Source organism: Phaethon aethereus (genome assembly GCF_964289735.1).
Source record: "Phaethon aethereus genome assembly, chromosome: 1".
Lineage (NCBI taxonomy): Eukaryota > Metazoa > Chordata > Aves > Phaethontiformes > Phaethontidae > Phaethon > Phaethon aethereus.
In genome coordinates this window covers 139,038,143-139,050,570 of record NC_138575.1, presented here as the reverse complement: position 1 = coordinate 139,050,570, position 12,428 = coordinate 139,038,143, and the positions used below count along the sequence as shown (strand labels likewise).

Genomic DNA, 12,428 nt, shown 5'->3' with positions numbered 1-12,428 from the left:
TATTTCAGTTCCTTCATCTATAAAAGAAAAAAAAAGTAATACTGGCCTAACTCTTTGATGAGGCAATGCAAAACTGGCCTCAGGGCAGTTCCCAGGGGCCTTCCGCAGCCACCCTCCATGTACTGCCACTTGCTGGTTTTCGAGGGGTGGGAGCAGCCGCTACAGAGGTTCTGGCAGCCTGCACAAGTTAATTCTCAGCGTGGGACAGCCAACCGATTGGGACCGGTTAGACACAAGCGCGACGAGACCGCTGAACTTGAAGAGTCCTGTACTCTCTAGCGTGGTGTTGTCACTTACTGGCTGTGACGACGTGGCCAGTTTAAGAAGTACGGACCTGCGCTCCCCACTGCCCTACCCCTGCGGGCACCCCTCTGTGCGGCTGCACGGGGCCTGGCTTAAAAATAAACCTCTGAAAGAAAGGAGGTGGGAATGAGAATATACTTTAAACCAGTGTAAGAGATCCGGTTTGCAGCACTGCTTCACAGACAGTTGCCACTCTCAGCGAGGAGTGACGAGCTGTGACAGAGCGGGCAGAGCAAGGTGCTGGAGGGTCAGAAATTGCCAGGTGGTCTTCACACCAACGCCAGCACCTCCTCGCTTCACTGAAAAGTAATCCTGACTCAGTAAGTCCCTCTCAGTACTGCAAAATATAGTTATATAGATCACTACTTTTCAGTGATGTTGTGATATTAAAAGGAGGGAAGAATTTCCTAAAGAATAATGTAAAGTCAGCACCTGATACTGCATGCGATGATAGAAGGGAAAGGGAAGGAACTCAGTAACTGTCTAACTGGTGCCGGTTCTCCGAAAAGCATAAGCTGAGGGGTGTGATCATGCCTCCTTGATCAAACGTTATTCAACTTCCAAAACAGCCAGTCAACTCCAGCTGCAAATTGCAAATTAAATTACTTACTCATAAAATGTGATAATTTAATGATGTCTATTTACTTATTTTGAACTGGCATGATGATCTCTGCTATGAACGTGTCTTACTTGCCTTCTAAGATCGATTTTAAATTTACGTATGTGGCCAAAAGACTTGCTCGACTTTAAAGTACAAAAACCAATGCCCTCATTTATTTCCATTACCCGACATCATTTCTTTCACATGACCACTGAAAACATACTCATTACTGGATGTGCATATGCTTGTGTTCAGGAAACTGAATTGTGAATGCAGGTTTTCTTACCTGGCCTATCGTGGCACTACAGAGAGATACTGTCACAGCTCCTGAATTCTCAGCAAGCTCTGGACTCCAGGGTAGGGTTAGTTCCTTGGTGAGAAAAGATTAATTGACACAGACAGAGTTTATGGCATCCTTGTATCTTTTATCTCTGGTAGATGCAATTTTAAAGAGAAGAATTAGATAGCAAATTCATTCGCATAGTGTGGTATGTGACTCGGAGACTGGTTCTGAAGCTCCAGAAAAGACTCCCTCACATAGTCAGACAAAAACTCTTAGTTTTATTTGCCTTACTTTTTTTTTTTTTTATATCTAGTGGCTTATTTTCAAAAGTTATTTCAATAACTTAAGAACGTGCATTGCTGAAAGGGGCATTCCTGCTCTTACCCTTTCATAAGCCCTACAGCACGTGGGAGCATATGGTCACGTGCATCGAAATACTAATCTTGCTGAAAACAAATCCTTCCCAAAGGATGTATGGTTCTAACAGCCAGCACCAGTGAGGCAGTGGACAAAAAGTTATCTTGAAGAAAGTGGTGAAGCAGGACCATCCCTCCTATTGATGATGCCTCATATTAGCTGAAACTGCTCACAAAACTTCTGTAAGTGACATTTTCCTCGGAAGTTTCTAGAGCCTGCACTGTTTTCTTCAGGCTTATGACTGTTGAAAGTTTTACAGCCCCTCTGAAAATTAAGCTACTTTTACTTAGAAATGTTACTGAATTCTTAATCCAGATGCCTTGGATTTGAAGGACACATTCACAAGGCATGGTTTTTAACATAGAAAAATTCGGCTCCCATGAAGCTTTACCTTTTGGGCACCCTAACTCTCGAATAACTCTTGCAAATCTTGCATAAGCTTGATTTACATCTCCCATTGTAGCATCTATATGCTTTGCCAAAGAAAGAAGCATCTTACTGCTAGCTCTACAAACAAAGGGTCAGTCAGATTTCAGCTAGTCAGAAATATTTTATTTGCATGCTGTTATAGTTTGCTTATCTTTCTAGATGAACAAATTACAACTGTAGAATGATGAGTAACCGCAGAACAGGTATCTCTAAAAGCACTCAGGGTTCACTCATAGGTACAGAAAAATACAACAGCCACTCCCTGCAACTCGGTCCAACTAACTGTGTAGAGTTGTGCTGGTGAAGAACGGAAGAGCAGGGGGTGAAAAAATAGCTTTTTAACATTCCAGGGAGAGATAATATATTAAGGATAGAAATTGTTTTATTTCCAACACAGTTTCATTTAAATTCATCACTTTCTCTGACTTCGACCTGACTGCCTGTTATAACCTCCATGCAGCTGTCTGCCACATCTACGGTAGCTTACAAACTGAATGGCTAGCTTCAAAAAAACAGACACAGAAGTCTTGGATATGTTGAAGTCCTACAAAGTTCATTAAAATTGACTGCTGAGTAGTGGAGTGAGGGCTCAGTTAATGACCCCACTGATGAGGAAGACAACGGTGTGAGCTGGAGTATACACCTACCCTGGAAGTATCGCTCATGCTGCACTGCTGCTTGCCCAGGTGGTAGCCTAAGGAAGGGAAGAGGTACTGAGGACACTCGTGGGTTTTCAAGAAAGTATTGCAAGGAGGAAAAACTGAATCCACGGAGCACGTGAGGAAACTGGGCTTATTTGGAGGGGTTATCGAGGCACAGGCCGCTCTACTTGTAGCTTTGTTAATCCTGTTGCCCATGCAACCTACTTTGTAATATACTTGCCACCTTTTCAGAGTCTCCTACCTGGGCTGGGGCTGGGTTATGCACACCAGGAAAGGAGCTAACCTCTGGCCACAGGAGAGGTAAAAGTAAAGAATAAATTCTTGGCTAAATTTGTGACCATCCACCACTCTCAAAAGAGAAAGCATAGTATCAACCTCAGCTGGAAAGTGCTACAATAATACCGGCTGTATCACCAGCAATACTGCAGGGTGCCACTATATATCATCATGTATATGACAGGATACTAAAACTACGTATGATACTAAAATACATATGATACCAAAATACATATGATACTATATACTATACATTATTACATGTTATGCTATATTGTAATAGTGCAATATACTACTGCATTATCACTAGCTGTAGCAGTACAAATAAAAGCATAGTCCACGGCCTGGAAAAGTTTATAGCCAAGCATTACAGTGAATACAGTTTTGCATTTTTAGTTCATTTGTTGTATTATTATGTATTCATGTTTGCAATATACACAAATATACTTGCCTGTCAAATTTGGGAAAAGTGTCTAAATTATCAAAATAATGCAGTTAGATCTATAGGCTGGCACACTTCCTCTTGGCACTTTTTAAGAAGGTTCCCAAGAACTGGTCTATCCTGAAAAGCTGTTCTATAGCTAATTCCTTCCAAAGAATAATGTCAAGCACTCAGCTAATCCAGCATATCTAAGTAGGTAGAATTTGCCATTTGCAGTGATAGTGCCCCATTTCTACATCTGCTGAGGGGGGATGTAAGGAGCGTTTTTCTCCACTCCTGGAATGGTTCAGAGGACTTAGGCTGGAATTCATCAGGCTGCATAAGTATGTGCTCACCCTTAAGCTCCTTTGTAATTATGCAGACAGTTACTCAGCACTAGGATTCCATCTGAACTACTCCACTTCTACGCCACATGCAAAGACCGATGTGAGCCTTCAAATTACAAAAAAATAAGCACATGACATAAATCAATATTCAGACAATCAGTTAATATACTAATTATCAACAGAGAGGAAAGGACAAAACATTGAATTTTGAGCCTGTTAGAAACCCTTTCCTTCTTTAGTGCATGAGACATTTATCTGTAAATAAAATGTCACTAGTGAATAGTTTTGAAGTTAAAAGAAATTTATAGTAATTAAAGGCAGAGCAGAGCACTGAAATATTCCCTCCAGGGACACTTACTCAAAGATTGCCTTGTTTAAATGTTAGAGAATTTAGGCTAAAACTTACATAATGATAATCATCCATAAGCCACAAATGACTAATTGGTTACTGATGAGTGATAGTTAGTCAAAATTAAACTAATTTACCAACTTTCTATATAATTATTACAGAGTATGCTTTAAAAACAATAATTTATTATTAGACAACTATCCCAAATATTTATAATTTAAAAAATCATAAAACTATTATTTAAAATTTTTCCCTGCAGTTTTTAATACTTACTATACTGTTATATAGTGGATCCAAGGTTAAAAGTGAATCAGTCAGTAGTTTTGAAATACCCGCAAAAAAGAAATCAATTTATAAGCAATTGAAGTGACATACTGTGTTCTTTTTTCTGTCTCCTGCTGCAGAGTCCTGTCAGATATCAGAACTCTACTCTGCTATACTGTAAAAATGTAAGACAAAAATTTAGTCCCCACACAGAAGTAGTTAAACATTACAAGCAAAGTTATTAGCATTTTTTAAAAATGAAAAATTAATATCACCTTTTATTAACATTATTTTTTAATGCCTTGACATATGACATTCTGAACAAGCAAAGATACAGATTTCACTGCTTTGGAAGTGTCATCATGGAGCCTGAAGTGACCTTGCCTTGCTTGAATCACTGAGCTTTGTTCTAGGTAAGGGGACTAAATGTGAAAAATGGATGTGTGTTTGGGAAATGGCAGCACTGAGGCAATGAGGAGAACAGGGAAGATGTAGGAGATGCAGCAGAAGTTCCACTATAGAGGTTGTTCAAAGGAACCATGGGAAGTTGCAACTCAGGACATCAAAACAGGAGGATACTGAAGTGATGGCAAAGTAAGACGGTGCAAGCAATAGCTGGGACGTGCAGCTTTGGCAGTAGTAGCTTGGACAACGAGGAGGAGTGAAGCGAAGCTGGAGGCAAGTGTAGGAGCCTGTATGGGGAATATTCAGCATAAGGGCAAGCAAGAACATGAGCATGTGAGCAGCTGTATCAGAAAATGAAAGGCTGACGACATGAGAAACTTCAGCCTGTCTGAAACCATTCTTTTAGACAAATGCATACATACAGACACACACATACATATATAAAAATATATACCTGCGTATGTGTGTATATATGGACACACACACGTATGCATGCACATGTTTGTCAGTGATCAAAATATATTGACAAAATTAAATAACTTCTGTGAATGTGTGTTATTCAACCCATGTGACTAGCTGATTTTCTCCACATACCAGCAATTTTTATTTTTGTTTCAAGCCACGTTTGTTTCTCCCCAGCTCCTTTCCCTTCAGAGCTTGTTCCTGACTGATCTCAACTGCAATAAACTAAAATCAAACATGCTGATAAGAAGTACTGCCTGAGTGTACAGGATGCTGAGATATGACCCTCAGAGAAATATGTCAAGCCCCACAAATATCTTTAAAGATCTTGAAAATTAATGCATATACTCTGAGGGAAAGTTTTAAAGAGAGCAGTAGACAGATGGGGACAAGGAAACAGTTGCAGCTATTGAGAAAGGAAGTCCATGTGGTTTAAGGAACAAAAGAAAGTGTGGGAGCACAGGGAGGGAAACATGTATGAGGAAAACCACAGCTGGCTGAACATATTCTAGCAAAAAATGAAGACTGTAGAGCTTTGTAATAATGATGGTCAGAAACTTCATGAGATAAGCAAAGAAGTAGGCTTTAAGCCTCTACATTTCGTTTTGGCCCCAAGATGACTCTCTCAACATAGCGACACATAAAAAAAGCTATGTTTTCTTTCCTGAACTGTAGAGCAATTTTCTCATCATGTACGAGTACACTAGTGTGTGAGGTCTGTGTTCCTGCTGTGATTTCAATGTTTATAAATAGTTAAATATTGTAGATATCTTACACTGAACATATACTTGAACTTCAGTATCCTGTATTGATTTGAACAAGTTGGCTTAAATGTCAATTCGCAGCCTACCTGTGACTGGAGCATGCAGTTCCTATCATCCTCTTTCTCAAAGTCCCCTCTTAGATATATGTTCACTTATAGAAATAGTTATGAACTTCCAACAGAGAGTTCTCCCTAATCATTCCTGAAGAATACAAAGATTATTCTGAGATGGTTCTCCTTTTCTCTTTCCCTCAAACAATTTCTGGCTCTCTCCACAGAATTTTTATTAAAAATGGATCATTCCTGGAGAAAAAAAAAAAACAACTATATATATCAGCATTTACAAAAAACAGCAATAGAAAGGTCATTCCCAAATTCCTAATTGTCCCTGCTCCCAATCCCATACATAATCCTATCACCCTGCTATCTATAGGTCTCTGTAATAACAGTTCTGTAAAGATAGGTAGGGTCTTCCTTTGGACTAACTCTTTTCTTTGCAACACAGATTGGAATGTCTTAATTAAGGGAAAAAAAACAACTACGAATGAGTCTATTTGAAAGTTTACACCACAATGGAAATTGAATCTTTGTGACCTAATAATGTGTATAAGTGACAGGAGATTCAGTTACTTGTCCTTAAAAGATCAAAAACTGTTGTAGTGAATTACAGCATTAAAAGTGGCTCTGTGCCCAGGCACTAGACTATATTTAATTTAAAGTTTCTTTTCTGCAGACTGAAGAATAGAATAGAATATTAGACAGCAGACGATAGAAGATAAGATAATTTATTAAATATTAAGAGTAAAGATGGGAAGAGAGTATACAATTTTATTTCATTCAGTCTTAGCTTTGTTTTAAACAGAGAAAAGTAATTTAATAATGAATTCCCCTGTTGACATAAATAACAACTGTTTCCAATGCTTATCTCATGTTCCCTATGAAAATAAAAGAATCCAAAATTACTATCATTATTTTCCTGATACTTTTGGCTCTTGGTCAAAGATAAACCTGATCTGATCTGCCTCTACCCTATACTGAGATTTTCTATTGGAAGTTTCACTGCAGCATTCATTGTGAAGTTTCAGGTTGCTCTATTTGTTCCACCAGGACAAAATGCTTTGTCAGACTTTTAAGACACTTCTATCTGTATAATTAAAATAAAACGTTTGGTCAGTTTCCTTGTTTGAAATAAACATTGAAACACTTGGAATAAAATACATAATCCAAATCTGAAACCTAGACAGGAATTGAGAAAATTTTTTTCAGTTATTTGAAGCAGCATTTTTCACTAGTTAGAGTATGAGCACAATGCTTGTACTTGACTATTGACAGAAGGAAAAAACCTAGGTTCCATCTCAAGGCTTGGCAATGACCATGGGTGGGTGAGACAAACAATGCTTTCTATTCTCGCTTTAAACTAAAGGTACATTCACAGAAAGTGTGGAAGTAGATATGGTTTTGAAGTGCTTCAAGAAGGGAGAGCACAACAGAAGTGATGAAAGAACATTTGTGGTGTTCTGCAGTGTCACGTTGCTTCCACTTCACACTGTGGTTTTCTTTGAAGTGCCACAATATTTTTCTCCCACCCTGCCTAAGTTCCTCTAGTACATTAACTCAAAAGTTTAGTTAAAGAATTGAGGCTAAAAAGTCCAGACAAAAATCAAGAGATCATAGCTATACCTGCATTTGGGACATGATATACTCCTACTTTGCAATGATGGCTTACAAGACACAATATTGCTAGCTGTAATGTTTTAAATGGATCCTGGCCCAGTCAATTTTTAAGACTCAATATTTTTTTTTTTTAAACCTAGGATACCAAGAAATGTAGAGGATAGATTCTATTTTTTATTTATTTATAATTTTCAAGTGAATCTGTCCTGCTTTATGCAGCCCTACATTTAAAAGAGTGTGTTCTTTTTTTCTATGTAGCTTTGTCATGTGGTGGAAAATACGCCAAAAAGAAAGGGATGCTTTCAGTTTGTTGTTTCTTGTACTGTGGTAAAAAAACGCTGGTTGGAGGCATTCCTGGAAAATACTATTATTTAGCAATTCTGCTTAGTGCTTTGAAATGGCAGCCCTGGACATTCTCCCATAAGCCCTCATATGACTGACCCTTACTCTTGCAAGTAGTACAACTGGAGATAGCAACAGATCGCCAGGTACCATATATTTCCATTACATGGGGCTGATAACACTATATTGTTTTTTACTGTTCATGCCTCTCCCTTCTTAAAAGCTTTGAGATAACATGTGCAGGCTTTAAAAGTTCCATTCCAAATGATACCACAAAATGCAGGATAATTTTTATTTGCAAGCAGCATGTATTGTATTGGAATGCTGAGACCTGTTCCAGGCAAAGGTCCCGTCACAGTTATCCCATGGGACCTACACACTGAAGGAGCAGGTTACCCATAAGGGTAGAATAAACAGTTTCCCATTATCCCTAGCCTAGGCCAACAGATAAAAGCCACAATTCATCCAATGCATGTATTTAGAAAAGTTGACTTTATTTGAAAGCAGAGACATTTTTTCATGATGTCTTGAGTTAACTATAATCATGAAGGTTTCTGCATTCATGCAGTATAAATTTATATGTGAAATAATTATGAACCTATCAAACAAATACTTCTAGCAAACATCCATCTCTAAGAGTCTCAAAGCAGAGGTCTTCTATGATTTGCAGAAGACATGAGTGTTAAATAAGGAGGTCACTCAGTTTGGCTGCTGAGGAATTGAGTCAAGGAACCCCATGAACCTTGTGAAAGTCAATTGACCTCCTTATACCTCAGTCAGATGACAAGGATAATTAAGTAAAGTAGAACTGCACTAATGCAACATTTGCATCAAACATGCCTGAACTAAAAAAATCACATGTAAGACCCTGATCCTGCAGGCAATTACACACCTGGATTTAATAACACATGTTTCATGGCCTCCTGTAGAACCTTACTTATGAAGAGCTAATCTTAAAATTAGACCTTCTGTCACCTATATATGGTAAAAGTACCCATGGATCTTTACAAAACCAGAGGAGACATGATCTCTGCCTTGTAAAATTTAAATCAAACAGCAAAGCGCAAATACTAATCTGAAATAGCGTGTATGTATATTTTTTTCTCTAAACCAAACATTAAAAAATGTACTTTAGTAAAATCTAGTATTTTAAATGTTCCCAGGCATATTTTGCACGGAATGAGACAAAAGATATGTGAGAAAAATACTGTACAATGACATCATTAGGGCTTGTAGAGGAATTAATCAATAAATAGCAGTCAGATACCTAATTCACGATGCAAAGTTCATAGTACTTGGGCATTTAATTGCTCGATTAAGCACTCAGTCAGAGCACCTGGGTTTTGCTGCAGTGCTTTTAAATGGTTTATACACAGTTTGACTCCATGGACCTCACTTGAGACTTCACTACTCAAGATGCAGACAAAACACTCAAATTAATCCCAGTAAATTTTTTATGGGTATATCCATGGATTCCCTGCGGTACTTGTGCAGCTGCCTCCAAAGTCATCTAGGGCCTTTTCTGCTGGTGCCAACTGAATCGGTGCTGCCATCACGAAACGATGCTAATACCAGCTTTCAAAAGAATAGGGTACAGAAAGTGAAGCACACTCCTAAAAATGGGTGATAAAAGCTGGATAGTACCTTGTAATAAGTTGCAATCAGAGTAGAAAGAACTGGGGTAATATTAGTTCTAATTCCCTAAACATAATCCACAGTATTTACAGTAAGATTTAATTTGGTTATACTAGATACATTTTTTCAGGTGAAAAAAATTTTAGAAGTCTCTCATTGAGTGTCACATCTACATTCCCTGAGTTCTTCGGTGTATTTCAGAGCTGTAAATACATTTTACATCAATACCTAAAAGGTGAAGTAGATACTGAGTTGAGCTAGACGTCTCCTGCTGTACTCTGAGGCTCAGAACAGCACAGAAAGAAGAAACTGCAGTATTTTTGGTGAACTAACTTCAGATTTGACCTACAGAGGCAGGTTTCTAATGTTAACTAATTCACTATAGGCTCATTTAATCCTGAGGTCTCTTGCAAACAAGGTTGCCAAATTGCAAAGGTGCTTTGTGAAATCATCTATTGTACATCAGATGCCAAACTGAGACTCCAGTGTTCACCTTCTGCCAAGTCCCCAAACATGAAAAGCTCGTGTTTTACCTCACTAAAGACCCCTTTTTTTGACAGCAGATTGAGAGCTGCAACAGACTGCAGGTTGCCAATAAAAATAAGAGGTTTACTAAACTTGTTTCAGACATTAAATGCTAGCCTGGGGGTCTTTAGCTCTTGGGTGTTTTCCATGATATGAAAAAAATATAGCAAATACACAAAATCACTTTACATAACGACAGTCCCATACCTTGTAAGCAGTTATTCTAAAGAGCAAGTTCCTGCTCCCATTTAAACCACCAGCAAGATTTCCACGTACAGGACTGGGGCATTTACATAGCTTTTATTTACCTTTTCTTTTCTTACATATTTTCTATGCTAATTTTCATTCTTTCCTCTCCTTTTCTCTTTTACAATTTTTTTACAAATTAACTGAGTAAAATACATCTGCCTTTATATTTGTAATTATTAAATTACATAAAAACAAGAATTTTAACCAATTAATTTATACATCATCAAAATAAGCAGTCCTTCAGTCAAATAACAAGTTATAAAGTTCAGAGATCAACAACTACAACAAGACCATGAATGCTGATGTTCTCCAGAATCAGAAGTCAATACATAGTGGGCCCACCAAATATCTGCCTCAGAAACGTCTTAAAACATATTGGAAACATGAATTTCAGAGACAGATAAATTATTCCTTTTTTACATGCAGTTTGAAAGCAAAAAATGCGTTAGGATACTCAAAAGATATGTAATTATATACTTCAAAAATCAAAGTAGTTGAGTACCATTATCTTAATTCAGGAGGAAAGAATACTGTTTCAGAAGGAAAAAAAAGAGTCTTCAAAGGACATTGATTTTTGCTCTTTAGACACTAACTTTGTGTCTCTTAAGTGACCAGAAATAAAACAAATGGATACATTAACAAGTCACTTGTTTGTGACAATTTCTGCAGAAATTCAAATCCCTATTGAAATAGTGTGGCATGAATTGGAATCAATAGCAGAAAGACAGGACATATTTTCTAACTATTTTCACCAGAACTTTGTAGGCTACTGGTTCAGGAATGAAATAAAGAAAATAAAGAATAATGGAACAGAGAAATAAAGAATGAAATAAAGACAAAATGCACGACATCCTGGTGACAGATTTCCTTGCACCGCGCAGTAATTCTTCTACCTTCAAGGCTAATATAGTCAATATGCTTGCAGGGCATTTATATAAACTTTAATTACTCACTAGAGATATTTCCCCAGCAGGGCCAGTTTTTCTAGTGAAGCATCAACACACAGTGTTAACTGGGTCAGCAAAAGTAAAATGGACCCTTCTCACTATGCAAAAACCTCTTTGTAGTTAGATAGCCAGTGGTGGGTTTTTTCCTACCTATATCTACCACCATGTGGATCATCCAGGGAGGCAGGATCTTGGGTTACACATTGCGAGGCGAGATTTCCTGATCAAAAGTCTGTGAACATCTGCTGTATATTCAATAAATCTGAGGTATTAATGACATATGGAATTTCTGAGGCTGCAAAGGCCATCTGGGCAGTGTGTGACCCTTCCCAGGGACCTACTGAAGGCTTATTACACAGTTGAAAGTGAATATATAATATAGTGCGTGTTCAGGAAGGATGGGACGCCCTGACAACATCAGAACTCCTGTGCACGGGTAAAGAGCAGCATGCACATGCCTGGGTGGCTATAGCTGGAAATCCCAAAGTCATTTAGGATTCCAGATGAAGAGCAGCCAAACTAGAAGCGTGTGATCCATTAGAGTTACCATCTGGAAGTTCTGGGCACTCTTTTACAGCCTTTAAAATTTGCACAAAATTTGCACCTGAGAAAATCTGGGTGTATGGAAGCTTTTTATTACAAACTTGCCAGGGATAAGAATAAGAAAACTATACCATAATAATGGATACTGCTGAACTTCAGTTAGCCAGAATCGGGGAACCACAGTAGGTTTCCTGATCCCATCTCTCGCATGAAGTCCACTTGAGCAGAATGAACAAGGCTAATGGGAAACATCCTTCTGATCTGATGCAGAGTTGACACACAAAAGCTGTGTTTCTCAGAAGGAGAGGTTCGTTATGATAGCAGAATGTTTTAACGAAGAGAAATCAACCAAAAATTTGACCAAGTCAGAAACACAGCTTTTTCCATACCGCTTATTATTTGTATAACTTTAATTCCCAGGACTGCACTCCATAGGCTGTTAAACAAACCTCCAGGCTTCTGGATTTTATCTGCAACCAATGTGAAAGTGCAGAAGAGAGCAGCACTCTTGGCATTTGTCACTTGACCTTG

At 38.1% G+C, this 12,428-nt stretch overlaps 1 protein-coding gene across 2 annotated transcripts in view; it reads right to left on the bottom strand.

The window, feature by feature from the left end:
* Positions 1-12,428, bottom strand: part of MID1 (midline 1) — a gene marked incomplete at both ends in the record, with an annotated part of 100,730 nt that overhangs the window by 67,273 nt on the left and 21,029 nt on the right. Inside the window, one exon of one of the 2 annotated variants that reach the window (XM_082001855.1) lies at positions 1,191-1,274. The exons of the other annotated variant lie outside the window; for it this stretch is intronic. Coding sequence (XP_081857981.1) covers positions 1,191-1,274 — 84 coding nt within the window. The remainder of the gene's footprint in view (positions 1-1,190; positions 1,275-12,428) is intronic. 2 annotated transcript variants of the gene reach the window in all.